The sequence below is a fragment of the Cucurbita maxima genome, unplaced genomic scaffold (genome assembly GCF_002738345.1).
Source record: "Cucurbita maxima cultivar Rimu unplaced genomic scaffold, Cmax_1.0 Cma_Scf00001, whole genome shotgun sequence".
Classification (NCBI taxonomy): Eukaryota; Viridiplantae; Streptophyta; class Magnoliopsida; order Cucurbitales; family Cucurbitaceae; genus Cucurbita; species Cucurbita maxima.
In genome coordinates this window covers 3,842,469-3,865,055 of record NW_019272017.1, presented here as the reverse complement: position 1 = coordinate 3,865,055, position 22,587 = coordinate 3,842,469, and the positions used below count along the sequence as shown (strand labels likewise).

The following is a 22,587-nucleotide window of genomic DNA, read 5'->3' as shown; positions in this document are numbered from 1 at the left end:
TTTTAATGAAATAAAAATGTTAAGAATCATTGTGGGATGCTTATTATGATGGAATGTTATCAAACATAACAATCATACAAACCATATAGCCATAAACGTGCACTCATATCTAACAAGGGACCTTTGGACTCACAAATATCTCAATCCAACTTGAATTAATACCTACCAAAGCAGAATCTCCCAATCCCAGCTGGTTAAATTCTAGCGTAGAAAAAGCCAAAGCTTATCACCAATGGCAGTTAAATTTGGATTGAAAAAGTGACATTCCACCGTAAAAAAAGGGAAAAAGACAAACACGAAGCCGTAATTGGCACCAGCTGTCCTAGATTGGCTTCTCTGGAGATTCATACTCAAAATCTTATTTGCCGCATATCCAGGAAAGTAGGAGATTGCACAGAAATGGGCGCCGCCAAGAACTGGTGATGCCCTCTGCCTGAAGCAAAGCTGCTGCTGCTTATTTACCTGGCTACTATACTTTTGTAGTTCCAATATCAATCTGGGATCCATTATAGGCCTTCGCTCTAATTTCTAGATCTTTAGAGACACTTTTCAAATGGTTCTCTTTACAAGCGTTTTTCTTTTACATTGCAAGTGTGAATTAGTACCTAGAAAGTAAGCTCTGTTACTTAGAAGCCCAGTAAGTTTTAGTTGCATCCTTTTCACTATGAAATTAGCAGAGGTTCTTGATGGGACTTCCTTCTGTTGTGAATTTATAGTTGCAGAGTACAGCAAATAGTATAACTTGACATATCAATACCAGAAAAGGCTCATCTAATAGATGAGCTTTTGTTCCAAGGTAAATGTCAAATATAATCTGATTTTTGAATCCATTTTCCATGAGTTCCCTAGTTTTCAATTTATTGAAGAGGACGTCAGATTGAATGAATGTAGGTGGGGGTCTGATTTTGGATCATCCATTGACTTTGGCATTAGCTGAGAGGCAGTGGTCAGTGATATGGCTCCACTGATTTGCTTTTGCATTCTGTGGCGTGTAGAAGCAGATTACAACTTTGTTGGTATATAGTAATCAACATGGGATTACCTAATTCAAGACCTCAAATATTTTGTTTTGTCTTTTGTTGCATCACGTTGGTGCACCAAATTGGGTTTTAGATTCCTGTTCTTCTTGCTCATACATATTATAACCCTCAGTTTTTTTGCTTTTTACTTCTGGAAAAACATGCTGATGATAGGTAATTTTCTTACACAGAGAGGAAAAATATAGTACTTATTGTCTTCTAAGGGGTAAACTACAGTACTTTTTTTCCTAGTAACCTAAATAGTAGAGTAAGAATTCAAGCATTTGACTGTGTAAATGATTTATACGCTCTTATATTAATTAAAAAAAATACCAAAAGATGTATATTTATACATAGCGAATTAAAACAAGTTGTGGGCTCGACTTGTTACACTTTGTCTTTTAAATTTGGATAAAAACATAATATAGTTACGTGTATACTCATTTGTCAAAGTTGAAACTATCATTTTGAATATTTGAAAGTTTAAAAATTCAAATAAGTATATTTTTTAATTTGGGAAAAAATAAATAAATAAAAAAATCGGATATGAGGATAATAATGATAGCATTCTGCAATCATAATTTGTGGGCTGAACTGAAAGTAGAAGAAATTAACTCTTGCAGCCCTAAAAGTCAAGAAAATGCAGTTTTAATAATTATTATGTTTATTTTAATAATTTTATATTTTAAAGCTACCCTTCATTTTTATTCCCTTTGTTACTCCCTTTAGTTGAGGTATACACAGATGGATACTAAATTACGTGGGAGAACGTTATTGTGTTGGATATGATTGGTGAATTCAGCAATGACAAAGTGAAAGGTCAAACGGTTGATGTTTATGGTGATAATTAGTGTTATGTGGTAAACGAAAATCGATGGTAACCCTAGTGTGGGTATAAGATGTGGAAAGCTTGTTGTGATTATGGGCAATGAGAGAGAGAGAGAGAGAGAGAGAGAGAGAGAGAATTTTGGAGTGGGGTAAAGACATGAAGGATGGAGGTTTGAACAGGAAAGGGCAGGGTGATTGAGTAGTGTGAGATGTTTGGAAGTATTGTAAGAGGGTATGATTGAAACTGGTTGCTTCCAAATCTAATAAATGCCAAATACTAAGACAAGTAGAAAAGGACAATAATATTTCCACACACACACCTCCGCCCTATAACCAAACAAAAATGGCAAACATATCATTTCTTCATATTACTTTTTGAGTACTTCAAATACCATTCTTACACCTCTCTGCACCCCCTTTTTTTCCCATTGACCAACTCATGTGATACCCATTTTGGACTCAATTCAACATCATTCCTCCTTTCTTTCTTCTTTTTTTTTCCCCCCCTTGAAGAAACAAAACAAAATATTTTCATCATTCGTTGGTTGGGTAGCTCAATTTTTTTAAAATTTCAAAACTGATTGAAAAATCAGAACAGTAAGAAAGATATTGATAGAGCGATTGAGGGTTTAGTGAGCAGTGTCACAATTGATAGGGGGCATCTCTGCAGAAGGGGAGGAAAAAGGAGGATGATGGTAGGACAAAATTAAGCAGAAAGCAGGCTGTGTGAAAGGACATCAGCCAAACCCTAACCCTACAACCAACATCTCTTCCACATTATCATTCATAATTTTTCTATAATTTCATCATTTCATTTTTCATTCGGACACAAGTGGTCGTGTAACTGGTTGTTCTTTGCTAGCTCAATTGAGCTCATCTTAAGGATCTAACTCTTTAAAATTCATTATTCCTTTCAATCTAATTCTTGAAAGTCTATCATCTCTCATGGTCTAGATCCTTGGAGCTAGTTGACACTTATATTCTACCTCAATTTGTTGTTTTTAGTTTAGCTCCTTTGGAGCTCTAACTTAGCTTCCTAGGAGCCTAATATGTTTATTGATCTTGACAATACACTCCATAGAGATCGTCTTAGAGTTGTTCGAGATCTTTAGATAACTAGCTCCTTGGAGTCCATTGTTTATCTAGCTCCTTTACTGTTGTCGATCGTACCACAACGACGGGCGACTATTTCTTCTTTTTATTCGTAGATATTACATATTCTTATCCTAGAAGTAAAACTACTTACATATTTTCTATTGTTTAACATATCTCAAAACGTTAGTTCAATTCATTTTAAGCCTAATATCTCTTAAGCATGATAATTTTGATAACGGGTGACCTCATTTGAAAATTAGAAATTTAGTCCCTACTCCTGTCAAAATTCTTTCAAATCTTCTAAATAGGCTTTAGAATAAGAGAAAATTTAGGTAAAAATAGGTCAAACCGAAGTAAAGAAACACACACACACACAAATAGCTCTCCATTTCTTCTACAAAGTTATAAAACTTCCTGAATAAAAGTTGATTAGGCCGAGAATCAACCCATCAACAAACGAGAGAGAAATAAACATAGAAATTTTTGTAAATTTCAACTCATTTGAAAAATGGTCAAACTTTAGCATAGGTTAACTTCCAATTCGATCAACTAATATCAACTTTATTAGAGACGATTTAGAATTCAATTTGAAATTTATGAACTAATTAGAAATCAAATTTAAACGATAAGTCAACCCATCACTAGAAACTTGGTATAATTTAGAGTATATTAAGAAAACTTGTTTGAGTAAGCTGTTTTGTTTAAAAGCAATAAATAGAGAGGATTAGGATGTTTTTTAAGGTGGGACAATAAGGAGAATTACAGTTTGGTGTTTTTTATCTGTCTCTGTTAAAACACTGACAAACCCTTTTCAAAACAACACCATTATTATAAATAGAATAGAATAGAATAGAGTGCTGCTACTACTACAACTCAATAAAGTTTCTCTTGAGATCTTCCAATTCTTCCCCTCTTCTTTTTCTTCTTATTAAGCTGTTTCTCATCTTCTTTTTCCACTCAGTCAAACCAAGAAAGAAGAGAGACCCAGTTAAAGAGGGAGAAAGAGAAAGAACATGGTAGAAGAAGAACAGCCACCCTAGAGAGAGACAGACAGGGATAGAGACAGATATTCCATAAAGTTTCTGGTTTTACATATACTAGGTTTTAAAGAACACCCATCTAGAGAGAGATATCATTATCATAGAAGCTCAAGAAAAAGGCTGATTTTGGTCTTCCTCTACCTCATTCTCTATACTTTTCATAATAACAAAATTAAAAAAGATGGCCATTTTACCTTTTCTTTTTCTCCATTCAAACTCCTAAATTAATAAACCATTTGATTTTTCTTAAATTGTGTTTATATATATATTTTTAAATATTTCCAATTTTTCAGTTCAAATCAGGACAAATCAATCAAACATTGAAAGCCATACAAGACAAACAAAAAGTTAGGAACTATGAATGAACGGTGTAAACACTGGAAAGATTTATTAAATACAAAATATAAAAGTAAAATATATAAAATTATTTGAGACAGAAAGAGAGAGAAGGAGAAAGACATTCCAGTTGTATATTGGGGCTTTTGAGGAACACAAACGTTATAGGTTCTTGACATGAATATTTGTGTTGTCGTTGTCGTTGTTTCTTTTCTTTTCCCTTCTTTTGGGGGGCTCTCCGTTTTGAACCATCATCCCTCTTTGCATGCATTCCATGCAAATTCATGCACATTTTTTAAATTTACCCACGTGGCACCCGATAAGATCTCCCAATAATATTGCATTGCCTTGCCTCGGAAAATGTATTATTTTATTCAAACCCACCCCACCCCACCCACCCCTAAATATTATTATTATTATTATTATTATTATTATTATTATTATTATTAAAATAAATAAAATAAAACTCCCCCACCTTTGGGTCCCACCGAATCCAACCACCTACGTAACATCATCATTATTATCATCCTATAACCCCACACAGATTTTAAATAAATAAAATAAAATAAAATAAAATAAAATAAAACCCCCTCAACTTTAGCCGTTTTACTAACACTCTTATTTAAATTATATTTATATGCGAGGTTTATTTGAAATGCCTTAAAAACACCACAAAATCAGATTCTCTAGCTTTTTTTATATAATAATTAATATATATATATATATATATATTGGGAGGGGGACACACCCATCAAAACTCCACGGTTTACAAAAGACTCTCACGTGGAATGAGGCAGTAGCAATCGAGAAATACGAGAACCCAAAAATTAAAAAAATAAATAAATTTGCATGTGGTGTGTGGATCAAAACAAACATTCATTTCTGTCTCGACCTAATCGAGACTATTAATGTTGTTTTTTTCCCATTAATACTCTTATTAATACTAATAATAATAATAATAATAATGTGTTTTAATTAATATTTTAGGACCAAACTTTTAGGACCATTTTTCAACTTTTTTTTTTTTAACCATTTATTAAATTTTAATCTCTCACTTTATTACCTTACCTTCTTACCTTATCTCCTAGTTAGAAACTCTTAGTTTATTTTGATTTTGAATTACTTACCCCAATTCTCAAATAAAGGGTCAATTTAGGATTGAAACCGAGTTTAAAAATCTAGAAAATATTTTTAAAAGGTTAATCAAATTCCAAAATAAAAATGGAGGGAGGGAAAGAGAGAGAGAGGGGGGGCATCTTTTGGAAAGCGGTGGTCGTCCCGGTTTGTCCAACTCTGTCTGAATCACCAATCTCTAGACGATCTGATTCTGTGTTGAGAGAAAAAGAAAAGAAAAGAAAAGAAAAGAAAAGCAAGGGGGGGTTAAGGTGATCAAATCATCCATGTGGGGTCAATTCAACCCTCCTCCTCCCTCCTCCTTCCTATATGCTCTCTTATCTTTCACTGCAAACACATCATCATCATCACAACACAAGATGAAAACAAAACACTATCTAAATCAATCTCCTGAATCATCTTCTTCTTCTTCTTCTTCTGATACCCACACCCCCACACACTAACTACACTTATACCACAAAACTGCCCAATCCCCACCCCTCATTCACCTGCTTATGCTTATCATTACCCAACTCCCCCCCTCTCACTTTTGGGTTCACGTGATCCCCTTCTCACCACGTACGGCTACTGACTCTCATCAACTCAACACTGCCTCTTCTTACTTACTTTTCTCTCTCTCTCTCTCTCTCTCTCTCTCTAAAATCACTACCTTTTTAATCTTACTACTACTTTCACTAATTCCATTATACTAACTTCTAATTTAATCATGTAGTTTACGACTAACCATACATAAATTCAAATCATTTTAGTTTTAGAGGACAGAGAGAGAGAAAAAAAAGATTGGATACGGACAGATGTTTTGGAGGGTCTAATATTTAGGCCTCGTGATCGGAGACGGCAGATCCATGGAAGACTGTTCCCCCTAGTCACGTGGCCTCCTTTGACTAACACAATTACCAAAATCTCCCCCCCCCNCCCCCCCCCCCCCCCCCCCCCCCATAATTATTTTTTTCTTTAATTTAACGAATATAACCATACGACAAAATAATAATGTATTTTATAAGTGTATCCTAAGTTTGAGTGATAATAATTGAGTTAATTTTGGTTAAATTAATTATAAGGAAATTTAAAACATATGAATAATACTAAAAATAAATAAAAGAGAGAGATATAAATTAAAAACATGCCACTACCATCACTGACTAGATGACTCAGTTCCGGTCTCTCACTAAGTCCCTTTCAGTTTTGTTTTTTTTTTTTTCCTTCAATTTCTCTCTCTAGAACATGCAAAATGGGCCCCATCCCTTTGTCTCTCCTCTTCCCCTCTATATCTATCTCCCTTTTCTATTTTATATATTTCCCAATTCATTCTCTTTTCCTCTCCACCCCCTTCCTCTCTTCCATTTCATTGCCCATTTGCCGGACCAACAAATATGATGCACCACTGCGGCGGTGCCGGCGGAGCTGCCTCGTCATTTTCCGTCTTTTTGTCGGTGCCCAACCACGGTGGCGCCGCCCATGACATGATGGACATCTACTCTAATAATTATGCCTCCTCCTCCTCCTCCTCTTCTTCTTCTCCTTCATCCGTTGATTGTACTCTCTCTCTTGGTACTCCCTCTACGAGATCGTCGGAGTTTGATTCCGACAAACGCGCCGCCCCCCGCCATCACCGCCACTCCGCCGGTTCTTATGTGTCTAACTTCTGTTGGGACTTGTTGCATCCTAAACACAAGAGTGCTGGCCGTTCCACGGCTAGTAATGCCGCAGCTGTCCCTTCCGGTGGCGATCCGCTCCTTGCTCGACGGTGCGCTAACTGCGATACCACTTCTACTCCGCTTTGGAGAAATGGGCCGAGAGGGCCTAAGGTAAATCACGTGATTTCAAATTATGGAAATTATTTTAATTTTCTTTTGTTTTTAAATGCAAATTATTTTTTAAAGTTTAACAATTGTTTATAATACAGATTCTATTCTGATTTTAGTAATTTGTTGGAGTTCTGTTTAAGTTACCGATGCTTATATTATTTAGTATAATTTTATTGGTTAAAACGTTATAATTTTAAATAAAAATTACAATAATTTGAATTAAAGAAGAATTGAGATAGACTAAATTCAATGTAATTACTTTTTTATTTTAGTGTCAAATTTAAAGATTTTATTGTAGCAATAAAATTTGAATTTATTTATTCAATTGAAATGCAGTCCCTATGCAACGCGTGTGGGATTCGGTTCAAGAAGGAAGAGCGGAGGGCGGCGGCGACGGTGAACTGCACGGCTACCGCAATGGCGGCGGAATCTAACAACCACCATCACCCCCACCAACACCACCAGATGTTCAGCGGAAACTACACGAATTCAAGCGCTACGTGGGTTCCACATCACTCGCCGGTGGCAACCCAGAAACTCCCGTGCCTGTCGGCGGCGGCGGCCATTAGCAACGAATCAATGTTTATAGGAAACGACGACGTTCGAAGAACCGAACAAGAAAATGGCATCTCTTATCTCTCTTGGCGCCTCAACGTTACCGATCACCGGCCCAGCCTCGTCCATGACTTCACAAGATGATCCCCCCCAGACCCAGATCAATGGAGAAGCCTTTTTCTTTATTATTTAGCTTTTAAAAAAAAAAATTAAAATTAAAATGCGGCGAAAATGGCTATGGTTAAAAATCCAATTCCTTTTTCTCTACCGATTCAATGGGTAGAAGTGGATTTAAAAGCTCAGATAATTACAAGTTGTTCTTAGTTTTGGTTCTTTTTCCCTCTCACTTTCTGGGTTCCCAAGCAATCAAAAGTTAAGAAGAAACTAAAAGGATATTGTAGGGTGAAGTGATGATGATGATGATGGGCGTCGTGGATTTGTCCATTGGGAGACCCGCCGCCTGTTTTGTTTTTTAATGTTTTTTTGGTTTTCGTTTCGTCTTCTTTTTGTTTAGGCATCATGGTTTTATTTCGATTTTCTAACTCTCTATGCATATATATATTATTCACTTCAATTTTCCACACTATTTAATTCTTCTCATCATCGGAATTCACCCCTTCCCCCCCCCTTCAAATACCAATTTAGCCCTCATAGTTTATATACAATATTACTACTATTCTTACTTTAGTAATGACTACAAAATTGAATACTTTGGCGCATTATTTTATGGTGATGTTAGGTGTTCATGCAGAGGGCATCTAAAATAATGACTACATTTGTTTTATAGGGATATGCAGAATATCATGACATTAACGTATCTTTTCTTGTTCTAAGGCATCTACGAGCTTTTAATAAATGTTTTTTACAATAATTGGGCCAATTTTCCTTCACAGAAAGCCTATAAAATATATAGAAAGCCCATTTTCCTAGCCCCAACATACATTGAAACAGTATTCATGAGTATCGCTCGCGGAACAATTATTCACGAGAAGAAGAATCTCGTTACCATGTAAATGTTTGATTAATCCACCACTCCTAGATGGTGTGAGAGTTATCTTATTTATAATCGGAAATAGTAATAAATGGAAATAACAATAAATGGAAAGATACCTATGATAATAAGGCAAATATTAGATATTTACCTTATACTAAAATATCAAATATAATATATATGGTAAACTATAATTTATTACTAAATATCCTTAACACCCCACCGCAAGCTAAGCGTCGGATTTAAACGAACGTGAAGCTTGAATCTGAAAAATTCAAAGAGGTTGAGAAACACTTTTCATGAAGATGCTAACAACCCGGTTCTTGGCCATCAAAAATTGTAGAGGAATCGCCGCTCAGCGGCGATGCTGCCTTGGCTTCGGCGAGAATATGTCTAACCCATGAAGAGGGATTGTCGCTTAGCGACGATGCTGCCTTGGCTCTGGTGAGAATATTTCTAACCCCAAAAAGTAGAAGGGGAAACCTAGAGCAAGGGACAAAGACAATGTTGAAGCCGGAAGAGTCGCCACATTGGGCGAAGAAGCCAATTTTGGCAGGAAGGGCGGCGGCAACTTGGTTGGCGAATAGGCCAGTGCAGCACCCAGATTCCGAAGGTAAATCTCTACAAAAGGTTGATAGGTTTAGGTTAGGGTTTATGTGAAGGATGAAGGTTGATTGGGAAGAAAATGAGAGAGACTATATTGGCCAAGGGGAAAACCGATTGGGTTGGAAAAGGTGAGGTTGTATGTACAGAGTATGACGAAAGGTGATTTGGAGGTCAATAGGGTAGAGCCGAAGAGTAATCAATCGGCTCCGACTACGGCAGCCATGAAGACTGCCCCTGCGGTGTCAAAACCAGCAGGGGTGGTGGAGAAGAAGATTAGAGGATTCAAAAGCCATTGAAAAGAAAGGATCGGGGTTGTTAAACCGAGAGGGCTCTGATACCATGTGAATGTTTGATTAATCCACCACTCCTAGATGGTGTGAGAGTTATCTTATTTATAATCGGAAATAGTAATAAATGGAAATAACAATAAATGGAAAGATACCTATGATAATAAGGCAAATATTAGATATTTACCTTATACTAAAATATCAAATATAATATATATGGTAAACTATAATTTATTACTAAATATCCTTAACAAGACAGTATCAACAATAATGAATATTTTACAACTCAGCCTAGACCCAAAAATAAAATAAAATGAAAATCAATACAAAAAAGACAGCCGCGCGTCAAGCTCACAGCTCCGAGGACTTCTCCCTTATCTTCGCCCCGATTTGTACGGCGGCATGCGACGCCATCTCTTTAGCAGCTTCACAGTTCACACACTCCTTAACCGCCGCAACTTCCCGCTCCACCTCGGTTTTAGCCGCCTCATACACCTTCGCCGCCTTCTCTTTCCCGTTCACAAGCGTCTCTTTGGCCTTCGTTTTCGCGTCGCCGGCTTTGTCCATCATGTGGTGGGCTGTCTGTTTCAATCCTTCTTCTTCCAATCCTAATCCCCTACATAAATATTTTTGAGGGCTAAATTATTCAAAAGAAAAAAATAAAATAAAAACCCCTAAAAATTTGGCTAAACTCGGGTGGTTCCAAGTCACGACATTGTTGACTTAGAATAAAACATGGAACAAGAAACAACAAATATTTACTTGGAAATCTCGGCAGAAGCCCAGTTGGACCAAGACTCGGCCGCGTCCTTGGCGTCATTAAACACTTCAGAAGCACCTTTCTTAAGGGCTTCTGCTTTTCCATCAAGATTCGCCATCTCCGTAATTTCAGTGATATTATCCTTCACATCCTTCACTGCTCCTTGTCCTATTTCACCCCTGCATTTTTCAACCACCCCCATCTCCACCGCCCATAACAGCCACAAAACCGCCACAAACGACCACGTGCTTGTCCCCATCGCTGCCTTTTGATCTGAAAAGTATCCAAAATTCGGTTTGGGAGCTTGAGGGTGAGACTTGGGTTTATAAGTTGGTGCACTGGGCGAGTCGGTGGGAGTTTCTCGGACAAAGGGTTGGTTACGTGGCGTGTTTGTATAAGACGTGGCAGTTATGTACCTCGTCGTCTCGCGCTCACGTGGTGTATTTTGGGCACGCGTTGCATATCCATGAACCCACCTTTAATATTCTTTTTTATATCTGGGGGTCCGCTAGTTTCTTTATATTCCATGAATTCAGGCTAACCATTCGTTACTCTATTTATTGTCTCCATTGTACGAATTGTTTTTTTCTCAACTAAAATTTCATCCTAACAAATAAATATGGAATAACTTTGTGAACTTACAAATAAATAAATATATATATAGCTAATTCATCTGGATTATAAGTTTATAAATAAAATATACTATTTTCATTGGTATTAAGTATGGTTGGAAGTAAGTGGTCTAAAATGATAGATAGATACGCATTTTTCCACTCACATATAGTTAGAATTTTCATCCAAATCTGAAAACCACTCCCCCACTCCTTATTTGTACATATATGATTACTACACTTGTGGTGGTTGTTCATCACCTTTGTGTCCATTCATCCTGTCCTAACTCAGGAGATTTATTGGGTTATTAAATTCTTCCATAGAACAAACAAATCTTAAAGTCGCTAATCTCAAGATTTTTACCATTGCTTCAATTTTTTTTTATTAAATTCAACCCTAACTTGGAGTAGCAAAGGAGACTACTGCAATGGAGAAATGATTCAAAAGAACTACTCCAATGAGATTGATAATTTTGCATTAGGTAATTTATAAAACTACATATATATATTTCGGTAAAAAAATGTTATATTTTTCGAGGTGTGAAGGGACATAGAAGCACATAAAAACTTTGGAGTGGAAACGGAGAAGAGATGTAATTCCAATTCTATTAAAACATGGTATGATTTTTGGCACAATAAGAAGAGGTTGATTCATATCGTCTTTATTAAATTCTGATTGGAGTGCACACCAAACTCGATAATTCGAAAACTCTTATCAACCTGACGTGAATCATAAGAGTTGGGTTAGATTTGGTTACATAGCATTTGTGGTTGGGTTGAGTCATTATTTTTGGAGTCAACCAATTCAGTTTAGTTTTTTTTTTACGGCATAGAAAAAATTTATGATCCAATCTAAACTGAATTAGAATATCATTATGGACCGTGTTAGACGAACATGACTCTCCACAATGGTATGATATTGTCCACTTTGAACATAAGCTCTCATGGCTTTGCTTTGGGCTTCCCAAAATGTCTCACACCAATGAAGAGTGTATTCTTAGAGTGTATTAAAATTTGAGTTTCTAAAAATTATATCCAACGTTATATTATATTAAATATGATATGATATCTTCGTTTGATTTGTTCTGGCCGCCAGAAGAAACTTAGATGGGCTTTCTCCTCACATTAATACGGTCTATTATACTATTTATGTGTAATGAATGCATGGCTTTAAAGAAAAATTTAATCAATGAACCATTAGCCCACGTACAATAAGTTGCATTACTTAAATAATCAAATTCGATTATAAGTTTGTTACAATGAATGTTAAAAAAATTATTTATTTTCACTTCCAATAATGGTATCTTATGATTTTTCTAGGGTTACAAGCATTGTCTGAGAGATATTAATTGAGGCGTTGATTCCACAAACTTGACTCTGGTCCACAGTCTAGCAAATGAACTGATCATGCAAGCCATTGACAATGATGGATAGCCCCCATGAAACTGAGTTGAATAGTAGATTTCATTTTACTAATTTTTGAACCTCAATTTCCTTTTGTGAATTTCGTATGCCACATGAATTCATTTGAAATCTTCTCTTCTGAACTTAACCGCAATGGGTTTTGCCTTCATTTTGTGTCGTCTGATTGTCATCATTAATTATGGGGTTGCTTTCAAATTGTTTTCCACGCACTTATCTCACTTTATTAGCAGAGAGAACCCTTTTTCTGGTTTTCTTCGCGGTATCAGAGCGGACTGTGGACTGTGGAAGGCCATGGTGGCGCGTTTTGCTATTCGCTGAAGAAAGGGGGGTTTTCTTCTGTTTTTTTAATTTCTTTTTTTATACTCTGCTTTAGAAGGGGTTGAAGAAGAAGAAGAAGAAGAAGAAGAAGAAGACGATATATTGGTTCGATTGGTTTGGTTGTGTGCAATTTTGTTATGAATAATTTCTGAAATCTGGGTTCGAATAAGGGAGATGATTTGTGGGTATGGATGCCGTTCCACTTTGGGGCTTTCTTTTTTCGTGTTGAAGCTAGAATGAAGCCAAACAACTTGGAATCTGTCCGATACTGAGTGACTTTAAAGGAATTCTTGGGGTCAGAGGACTTATTTTGCTCGTTTTTTGCAACATGTTTGGTTAAGTTTTTTGGTTTCTCTTAATTTTCATTACAATTCTGAAGTCTTTCTTGCATAATCTGCAAGGGGTTCTTCCATTTTGGTTCTAATTTCTGCATCTCAGAGTATCCTCTCTCTATCTCTCTCTCTCTATCAAAAGCTGTTTTTCTCTTAAAAGTTGGTTCATAAATTGTGTGCTATCTTTTCTTGAAACTTATCATATACCATTGAAAATTTGAATCACAACCTTTGTTTGAATTGTTCATTTTGTTGTGCTGTGTCATTATTGAAGTCAATGAGGATTAATTTCATGGACTGAAATAACCTCCTGAACCTGGGTAGCTTTGGTGTTTCCTGTCCCCGTTTGAATTGGTCAAAGTTCTTCCTTCTGTGGCCCTGGTTGAAAATTATGCATTGATCCAGTAAACTGTTCATGCTACATGAAGATGCCATCAGGTCCACCTCGGTTGGAGAGGAAAACGAAGCATTCCTTATAAGGGTGTGGAAACTTCTCCCTAGTATACACGTTTTAAAACTATGAACCTAACGGCGATAGGTAACAGACCAAAACAGACAATATCTATTAGCGATGAGCTTGGGCTGTTACATATCAGAACTCTGAGAAACTATGTTTAACGTATTTGTATGCCAGTTCTGATAGACTATCTTTAGAACTTCTACTATGTTTGAAGCTAAATCTATTATGGGTTGGTAATGTTGGTTACTATCCTTTGTTGTAACTTTTGTCAAAGGTTTGTAGAATCTTATGAATGGGAACTGATAGTACCAAAAAAGTGGAGGCAGTTTCAAATATATATTCCTTTAAGGTATCATTGCACTTTTTGTATGGAAATTCCATGAAGCAAAAAGAAGTTAGAATTTGGATTTTTTTCCTTAAAATTTTGTTTCTGTTAGGAAGTTTTAGAATTGTAATCCATTTGTGAACTTAGGTTCATTGTAGAATGTGCACCGAGTTAATGAAGTTGGTCGACCGGGTGTTAGAGATATTACCAGAGATTGAAGCAGCTCGTCCTGGAAGCCCGGAAGGAAGAGAGGCGCTGTGTAATTTAAACATTGGAATGAAGAAAGCAGAGCTAGTTCTTCAGTATTGTCGAGACTCGAGTAAACTTTATCTGGTGAGCATATCCTCTGAAAAACAGACTTGTCTGTGATTAAACTTTATCCGGTGAGCGTGTCACCGACCGTGGCTAATTATCAGTGACGATGCATGTATTTCTTTCAGGCATTAACTGGAGATAGGATTATCTCTAGATGTCATAGAGTGAAGAGTTTGTTGGAGCACAATTTGCGTAAAATTAAATACATGGTTCCTGTGGCATTGGCTCGGAAGGTTTGTCGAATTCAATATCGTCGTTTCTTTTATTCTTATACCCTACTTTGTGAAGAAAAAGAAAGAAAGCCTTATAGTTTACCACTATCATTTACCAAATTATGATCTCTTGGTGCATGAATATGCGAGCTGAAGACCTCGACTAGTATTATTAGCTGTATTTATCCATGCTTTATAGTAGCATACCAGAAAGAACAAAATTGATTAGATCCCACATCGGTTGGAGAGTAGAATGAAATATTACTTATAAAGGTGTGAAAACCTCTCCTTAGCAGACGTGTTAACCGTGAGGCTGACGACGATAAGTAACGAGCCAAAGCAGACAATATCTGCTAATGGTGGGTTGGGCTGTACATATGATATCAGAACCTGACACTGGGTAGTGTGCTAGCAAGGACGCTGGCCCCCAAGGGAATGAATTGTGAGATCCCACATCGGTTGGAGGGGTTGAACGAAACATTTTTTATGAGGGTGTGGAACCATCTCCCTAGTAGACGCGTTTTGAAATCATGAGTCTAACGACGATACGTAACGGGTCAAAACAGACAATGTTTGCTAGCGGTGGACTTGGGCTTGAGCTGTTACACTTTATTTTTGTTCTTCTAGTTGCTGCTGTTTTTTCTCTAATTTTTTTTTTCCCCCATAACTTCACCTGGTAATCGGATGACAATGGAATCATTGTTTTCAGATCTCTCAAATAGCAGATGATCTTAAGATTGCGAAATTCATCCTTGACTCATCTGAAGAAGAGGTTTGGAAGGCTATGCAACAGTTGTTGAAGCTCGGTCCATCGTCTCCAGATGCTCCTGAAATTTCTGAAATCAAGGCTCTGAAAATTGCTGCTTTGAGGCTTAATATTTTATCCTATAAGGAAATGTTGTTCGAGAGACGATCAATCAGAAAACTATTAGATGATGTTGGTCATGGTAATCCCCGGAAAAGGAAGATTTTGACATACCTTTTCTATCGTTTGAAGAAGTATGGGAAGCTGATACTGCAAGAAATCTCGGAAGCCCGAGCGGATATCTCTAGTAGCAATGGATATGGGGAAATGGAGGGTAATGTGAGACAAGGGAATGATACTCCCCAAGCTGATATGATACTCAATAGAGCCATTCCCCCTGAGGAATTCAAGTGCCCCATATCATTGAGATTGATGTATGATCCTGTCGTAGTTGAATCCAAAGTGACATATGAAAAGGTACGGATTGAAAAATGGTTTAAGGAGGGTCATGATACATGCCCACTAACCAAAATGAAACTGACCAATTTTTCAATGACTCCTAATGTTGATATGAAGAAATTAATTCATAAATGGTGCATAAAGTTTAGAGTCACAATTCCCGACCCAAGTGTGGAACCAGAATGCCCCGAGGTTTGGGAGAATTCCATTGCTAGCTTTGGAAGTTCGATGAACGAAATTCGTCTACCCATCGACTTCAGTGATATCTCGTTTGGTGGTCTTCATAATAGTTATTATCCAGATTCATTGAGGCTCAATGAATTGGGTATCAAGTCTAGGCAGAGTAAAGATGATGATCTGGGTAGGTTTCAATCTGATTCAAATGCTGAGGAAACAAACTTGGAGTTTCCTTCTACCATGAGTGAGCTTTCGTGGGAATCAAAAAGCAAGGTTATTAAGGATATGAACGACGTCATTAACAAAAACAGATTTGGTCCTATCTTATCTGAAACTGTCATGGATCAACTTGCCTTGTTTATAAAGGATGCATTTGATCTTCAGGATTCTGAAGCTCAGAAAAATGGATCTGAGCTGTTTCTTTCACTTGTGAGAAAAAGCAGGTACTTTATGCTCTTATTTTCTTATATTGATGTATCTATCAGAAGCAGGTACTTTATGCTCTTATTTTTTTATATTGATGTACCTATCAGTCATGTTCTTCAGTTTGAAGCTCATACATTTCATCCTATCTGAATTTCACATCTTTTATGGAATCGTGCTCGATCGTTGGCCTTATTGCAGGTCGAACAGCCTGAGTGTTCCCGAGAAGATTCTGACAACATTGGCTAGTTTACTCAATTCAGAAGTGACTGATGAAGTTCTTGCCATTTTAGAAGCATTATCTGGCCACCATAAATGCGGTTCTAAGTTCATTACGTCTGGTGTTCTCGCTTCAATGGTTGAGTACCTCGACTTAGAGATCAAAGCCTTGCAAGAATTTGCTGTCAAAACTTTTGCTAACTTGTCCTCAAACAGCCACATCCGCTCCGACATCGTATCATTGGGGTGCATCCCAAAACTAGTTTCCTTGCTAAATGATGAGGATGATCTCTCAGAGAAATGTATGTTTATTCTGCAAAATTTGTGCCAAACTGAAGAAGGAAAGATTTATATTGTTGAAACTAATGGCTGCATTGCCTCCATTGTTCGACGTCTTGAAATGGGCAAGCTCGAAAACCAGGAGCACGCAATCACTATTCTCCTTTCGCTATGCTCTCAACGAGTTGAGTATTGTGAGTTAGTAATGGCAGAAGGTGTTTTCCCTCTTCTTTGGAAGATCTCCAACAATGGGAGTGAGAAAGGAAAAGCGGGCGCCTTTGAATTGCACCGACTTCTTAAGGACGTTCAGGATAAAGAGCAGCAAGAATCTTATGTTTCTGATACTTCATCTTCTAACAAGCCTGCCTGCAACTCCAAGCAAAGGAAGGTGAGCAAGAAGCCTGGATTTCTTGGAATGATCTTCACAAAGCACCGACCTCCAAAAGACGTTCAGGATAATGAGCTGCAAGAATCTTATGTTTCTGATCCTTCATTCTCTAACAAGCCTGCCTGCAACTCCAAGCAAAGGAAGGTGAGCAAGAAGCCTGGATTTCTTGGAATGATCTTCACAAAGCACCGACCTCCAAAAGACGTTCAGGATAATGAGCAGCAAGAATCTTATGTTTCTGATCCTTCATTCTCTAACAAGCCTGCCTGCAACTCCAAGCAAAGGAAGGTGAGCAAGAAGCCTGGATTTCTTGGAATGATCTTCACAAAGCACCGACCTCCAAAAGACGTTCAGGATAATGAGCAGCAAGAATCTTATGTTTCTGATCCTTCATTCTCTAACAAGCCTGCCTGCAACTCCAAGCAAAGGAAGCCGAGCAAGAAGCCTGGATTTCTTGGAATGATGTTCAAAAAGCATCGACTTACAAAAGACGTTCAGGACAACGAAGAGCAAGATTCTTATGTTTCTGATCCTTCATTCTCGAACAACCCTGCCTGCAGCTCTAAGCAAAGGAAGCCAAGCAAGATGTCTGGATTTCTTGGATTGATCTTCCCAAAGCGCAGCCTCTTAAAGAAGGAGTGAGTGTTGTGTTTCTTACCTTGCCGAGGAGGCTGTGTAAAGCTGCATTTGGAATTTCTCTGCAAGTAGCTATGATGCAAACAAATTTTCTGGTAAAGGGTTGATATTATATTTATATGCAAGTGTCGTCTATAATCAATCAGGTCTGTACATTTTTTTGTCCTCTTTAGGGTCTTCTTCAGATACTTGTTTGCAGCAAGTAGCTTTTAGCCGCTTATTCTTTGGCAGTGTATTGAAGTTTACTGATAATGCCACTTGATTTAGGCCAAGGCTTTGTTGTGTTTAATTTTAGTGTAAATATTCTTTGTACAGTTTTCGGTTGTCTCGATTAAAGTTCTGAACTTTTATAAGTCTATCCATTTATACCTTTGGCTGTGTTATGAACTTTTATAAGTCTACCAAATTATACCTTTGGTTTGGTTGTGTTCTGAACTTTTATAAGTCTATCAATTTATACTTTTGGTTGTGTTATGTTCGAAAGTCGTTAAAACTTTTTTTCAATACACATGGGACTCGTAATTCTATCAATTAAATCAACTTAAAGAAGTTTGTTTGATGCCTGGGGGGTTGAGAGTGAGTCTCATATTAGTATGAGGCTTTTTAGGGAAGCCGAAAGTAAAGTTACGAGAGTTTATGCTCAAAGTGGACAATATCATAGGTGGAGAATCGTGATTCCTATCATGGTATTAGAGTCATGTCCTAAACTTAGCTTCAATTGTAGAGACCGGGTAACCGAGATGAGGGAGATGATGGAGATGATGGTACATTTTAGTCCATATTAAAAAAAATTGTTTGTTTTTTTTTTTTTTAAACATGAAGGATATAAAATACTTTTGAAACTTGCTATTAACAATTAAGAGTAATTTTCTTTTTTAAATTTTTGTTAAAAAGTTTATGGATTCTCTTAAAAAATTCAATAATATTTTTAGAAATTTAGGCGCTAATTTTTGCCGAAAATATTATGCACAAAACCGCGCCCTCGCCCTCTCCCTCTCCCCCTCCTTCTCCGATCTTCTTCGTTATTTATCGCCACTTCGCCGCCGACCTCGCCCTCGCCCTCGCCTTCTCCTTTGGTCTTCTCCGGCTCTGGTCAGTTCTCTCTCTCTCTCTCTCTCTGATTAATTCTTCTCTCTCTTTCCATTTCTCTCCTCCCTCTGTTCTCATCTCTCAATCTCACTCTCAGTTTTGGTTTTATAATTCGTCTTTCTTTCTCTTTTCTTTTAGTTGCATTGTTTCGTCCTTCCTGCTGTTTTTTTTTTTTTGTGCAGTTTCCCTAGTAGTGTGTTCTTAAACTATTGCATCTTACTGAGGTATTATTACTTGAATGTTTTATGATGTGTACATGTAATATCTTGTTTGCCTCTTAGGATGAAAATAGTTCAAATTTTCATTTCCCGAGTTTATCAATGCTCTACAATCACTGGAGACCTTGAGTGAAGGGTTAATATTCTCATTCTGTGTTTTCTCGAACAATTTAAGCCTCGACTATAGTTTCTCTGGAACATGATGTTCTTTAGGGCAACTTTAGGCACATTCTGTTTTATGAGATTATGCTGATACAGTTGTATGTGCTTATGGTCATATGTTTTCCTGTGTTTTCAGACTCATTCCAAGGACATTGGAGAAGATCTACCTCAAGTTACAAGATGAGGTATTTTGTTCTTTGGTATTTGCATATTTGTCTATGCGACATCTTAGTCTTCTATTTGTTAATTCTAACATGCTAATGCCTTTCATATCCTCCCTCTTTTGTCTTCAATTTCAGCCGACCAATGGAGGAAGATGTAAGTTTCTTCAGTCTTTTGTGCTTTCGCTTTCAGTACTTTTATCCAATACATGTTGCCAAATGGTTCGACATTTTTCTTATGCGCAAGTATGTTTGAATCATGTCTTACTCTTGAGTCGTTATAAAAGCTTTTCATTGTATAATATCTTCGGCTCTTGTTCCTTTTCATTGACACAACTCTTTTGAGTTGGATGAAAATTTTATCCTTGTACTGAAAAATTATGATTTCTCTTTCTAATAATCATGATCCTGTAGACCAGCTAGTTCTTACCTCTGCTAATGCCCGTGAGGCAACTATTGAACTCTCTTTAAATTTATTAAAATTGGATAACATTTTAGCATGGTATTTTTTTTTTGTCTTTAGTTAAAGGTCAGCTTTATGTCAATTTTTAATTTTACTAAATTCTGCTGATTGAATGATATTTTGATATATTGGAGTTTGATGCTTGAAAACTTGATATATAAGTAATGTTTGGAAGTTATGATTTTTAGTTATCTATGTTAGAAACCCTGTGAAAAGTTCACATGGCTTTTGTTGTTTAGACTAGGAAGGTTGGATATTTGTAATAACTTAAAAAAAAAGGAAAAGATCTCAGTTTCTATGCCCCTTGGTATTATGTGAATAATGTTGTATTTTTTAGTCATTTATTTTTCCATCCCGAGTTTTCTGATGTGCTTTAGTTTTGGTTTAGTGTACAATATCTTGAATTTCTCTAGTAGAGAAATTCCTTGACAGTTGGTCTTCAAAATGGGTTTTTATTTTTTACTTACTATGTTGGAAATTCCTTGGTAGTTGGTCTTTAAAATGGTGTTTTATTTTTTAATTCTTTTAAAAAATATATTTGTTTCTGTAAAATGTGAAATTTCTGCTATCTTTTGGGTGCTATAGTTTGGCTGGCAAGAAACTGGATGATTTTTTAAGACGTGTTTTATACCTTTTGGAGTAAAATTGATGATCTTTAGATCCAGTGCCGTTTTTTCTTTCAACATTGTTTCTATGGTTGATTATTGTGATATTTTTCCATTCCCATTTGATGATTGTTACCAAGTTACTCTTTCGTAAGCTATTTATAAAATGGTTATATTTATAATTTTTTAAAAAGTGATAACTACGACATTTTCATGAAGCTCATTTCTTTTGATTTATAAATAAGTGTATTGGCTATATTTCTTTCAAGGAACCTTTTTTTAAAATCTTTCCAGGCCCCCTTCCCAGTTGTTGCTTTGGGGTTATGCTGCAAGATCTTTGGACTTCTTCAACTTTGTTCTGTTTATTTTTTTACTTGAAACTTCACTGAAGTGCTACTAGAACGTCATTAGGAATTACTTACTTTGAATCCTTTTGCAGACTAACAAGAATGAAGAAGAGGAATTCAACACTGGTCCACTTTCAGTTCTCATGATGAGTGTTAAAAATAACACACAGGTATGCTTTGTTTGTGTGTGTTAAAGAGTTGTGCCTTGTAATTTGCAGGTGAACCGTTTAGGTAAAAACCCTCATGTTTTGGACCCCCTCGACAGGTACTCATAAATTGTCGCAACAATAAGAAGCTTTTGGGACGTGTGAGGGCCTTTGATCGGCATTGTAATATGGTTCTGGAAAATGTTAGAGAGATGTGGACTGAGGTTTGTTTGCTTGATGTGTGCTTACTCTTTTCCTTGCTTTGTATTGTAGACTCATGAGTTACGCATCTCATGTATAATTACTATGTCTAGGTACCAAAAACTGGGAAGGGCAAGAAAAAGGCTCAACCTGTTAACAAGGACAGATTCATCAGTAAGATGTTTCTGAGAGGAGACTCTGTCATCATTGTTCTTAGGAATCCCAAGTAAGAATAGTCCGCCATCTCATAATATGTTAAGTTTGAATCCTTGAGTTGACTCCATATGCCTGCCGATCTTATTTCTTGTCGTCCTTCCTGTGATAAACATCAAACTTTCAGTTGATAGCCTGACCTTCTGCCAAGTTTGGAGCTATCTTATCAGTTTGTAGTTCATTTTAATTTTTCTTCTTCTGCAAACCATTTCCCAGATACTGCAACTCTAGAAAGTGTATCTGTTTAGATATCAGAGAATATTTAGTAGAAATGCTATCTGTTTTTAACGTGTCTATTGATTAGAGACTTTGAGTGTCTTTGCAACATGGGACATTTATTTGTTCTGATCAGCAAGTAATATTATCATTCAGAACTATGAGGATCTTTTGGGCTAGGCAGGTATGTGCTGTTCCTCGAGTCTTGGTCCTTGTTGCTTCTGTTCATGTGTACACACCAAGGAATCAAATTTTCATTGACATGTGAATAGTTTTCTGTGTTTATAAATCGAAGGGTCTGACAATCATAGTTGCTTATGCATGTGTGTACATTAGCTGTTTTTCGCTCTTTTAGAACATTTTCATATTTCGTTGCTGATTTATGAAGTGATTGGAAGTCTTGATACGTATAAACAAGAAATACTTTTGAAGAAATTTCTTGTCTCCCCGTAGACGAGAAGGCTATTTTCCTGCTACTTCCCATCAACTCTTTGCGACGGCTTGTTCAAATTAGAAGTGTTAACAGTTTGGTTTAATTGAATGGTAATGGGTTGGTTATATATATATATACTTTAGCTACTTAATAGTGGAAGTAATTCTTTTACCCAGAATGATTGCTGTGTGTGGTTTTTATGTAAGCTTCTTGGTCTTCAAGCCTATTGGGCATTAGTTTTTTTTTTTGATATTTTGATCTCAAGGTCAGATTCAAATTTCACGGTGGGTAGAAAAAAGATTTCAATTTCAATTTAGGAGGCTCTTTAATAGAAGTAAGGATTTATTTTCAGTCAATTCCAGGGATTCAAAAGCCCTTTTAAAATTACACACTCTAGCTTGTATTTAAAACTATCGATCTCTATAGCTCATCTCTTACAACATTTCCAAATGTTTGGATATGTTGCTCCAACATTACGGACTCAAAACTAATCTTAACTAAATTATTTAGATCTTGAATACCATATCGCTTGGGTATTTCATGGCTTCAA

At 36.6% G+C, this 22,587-nt stretch overlaps 4 protein-coding genes across 5 annotated transcripts; 3 read left to right on the top strand and 1 right to left on the bottom strand.

The window, feature by feature from the left end:
- The first annotated feature begins 6,778 nt into the window (after positions 1 to 6,778).
- LOC111481178 (GATA transcription factor 19-like) lies at positions 6,779 to 8,138 on the top strand. The gene is made up of 2 exons (XM_023126538.1): positions 6,779 to 7,260; positions 7,597 to 8,138. Exons 1-2 carry the CDS (start codon positions 6,826 to 6,828, stop codon positions 7,957 to 7,959), a joined length of 798 nt encoding a protein of 265 aa, XP_022982306.1. The 5' UTR covers positions 6,779 to 6,825; the 3' UTR covers positions 7,960 to 8,138.
- Positions 8,139 to 9,962: 1,824 nt separating this feature from the next.
- On the bottom strand, positions 9,963 to 10,744 carry LOC111481681 (late embryogenesis abundant protein D-29-like). Its single transcript, XM_023127245.1, has 2 exons — positions 10,462 to 10,744; positions 9,963 to 10,315 (listed from the first exon to the last, which is right to left on the bottom strand). The coding sequence occupies exons 1-2, from the start codon at positions 10,716 to 10,718 to the stop codon at positions 10,051 to 10,053; spliced, it is 522 nt and encodes a 173-aa protein (XP_022983013.1). The 5' UTR covers positions 10,719 to 10,744; the 3' UTR covers positions 9,963 to 10,050.
- Positions 10,745 to 12,581: 1,837 nt separating this feature from the next.
- On the top strand, positions 12,582 to 18,143 carry LOC111478780 (U-box domain-containing protein 5-like). 2 transcript variants are annotated; one of them, XM_023123247.1, is made up of 6 exons: positions 12,582 to 13,108; positions 13,880 to 13,954; positions 14,078 to 14,263; positions 14,371 to 14,478; positions 15,167 to 16,281; positions 16,463 to 18,143. In XM_023123247.1, the coding sequence occupies exons 2-6, from the start codon at positions 13,898 to 13,900 to the stop codon at positions 17,787 to 17,789; spliced, it is 2,793 nt and encodes a 930-aa protein (XP_022979015.1). In that variant the 5' UTR covers positions 12,582 to 13,108; positions 13,880 to 13,897; the 3' UTR covers positions 17,790 to 18,143. The 2 variants fall into 2 exon arrangements, with proteins under 2 accessions (XP_022979015.1, XP_022979006.1); XM_023123238.1 differs by lacking the exon at positions 12,582 to 13,108 and having other exon boundaries at positions 13,358 to 13,954; positions 16,463 to 18,136.
- A 582-nt stretch (positions 18,144 to 18,725) lies between these two features.
- LOC111482063 (small nuclear ribonucleoprotein Sm D2-like) lies at positions 18,726 to 21,909 on the top strand. Its single transcript, XM_023127704.1, has 6 exons — positions 18,726 to 18,875; positions 19,389 to 19,437; positions 19,552 to 19,570; positions 20,921 to 20,998; positions 21,094 to 21,198; positions 21,289 to 21,909. Exons 2-6 carry the CDS (start codon positions 19,433 to 19,435, stop codon positions 21,403 to 21,405), a joined length of 324 nt encoding a protein of 107 aa, XP_022983472.1. The 5' UTR covers positions 18,726 to 18,875; positions 19,389 to 19,432; the 3' UTR covers positions 21,406 to 21,909.
- The last annotated feature ends 678 nt before the right edge of the window (positions 21,910 to 22,587 follow it).

Excerpts from the sequence above, each read along its gene's own strand:
- LOC111478780 (XM_023123247.1), top strand. The coding sequence starts at position 13,898 with ATGGGAACTGATAGTACCAAAAAAGTGGAGGCAGTTTCAAATATATAT. Across the intron at positions 13,955-14,077 it reads CAAATATATATTCCTTTAAG|GTTCATTGTAGAATGTGCAC; the intron begins GTATCATTGCAC and ends TTGTGAACTTAG. Across the intron at positions 14,264-14,370 it reads ACTCGAGTAAACTTTATCTG|GCATTAACTGGAGATAGGAT; the intron begins GTGAGCATATCC and ends TATTTCTTTCAG.
- LOC111481178 (XM_023126538.1), top strand. The coding sequence starts at position 6,826 with ATGATGCACCACTGCGGCGGTGCCGGCGGAGCTGCCTCGTCATTTTCC. Across the intron at positions 7,261-7,596 it reads ATGGGCCGAGAGGGCCTAAG|TCCCTATGCAACGCGTGTGG; the intron begins GTAAATCACGTG and ends ATTGAAATGCAG.
- LOC111482063 (XM_023127704.1), top strand. Across the intron at positions 20,999-21,093 it reads GTGTTAAAAATAACACACAG|GTACTCATAAATTGTCGCAA; the intron begins GTATGCTTTGTT and ends CCCCCTCGACAG. Across the intron at positions 21,199-21,288 it reads TTAGAGAGATGTGGACTGAG|GTACCAAAAACTGGGAAGGG; the intron begins GTTTGTTTGCTT and ends TACTATGTCTAG.
- LOC111481681 (XM_023127245.1), bottom strand. The coding sequence starts at position 10,718 with ATGGGGACAAGCACGTGGTCGTTTGTGGCGGTTTTGTGGCTGTTATGG. Across the intron at positions 10,316-10,461 it reads GCTTCTGCCGAGATTTCCAA|GGGATTAGGATTGGAAGAAG; the intron begins GTAAATATTTGT and ends ATATTTATGTAG.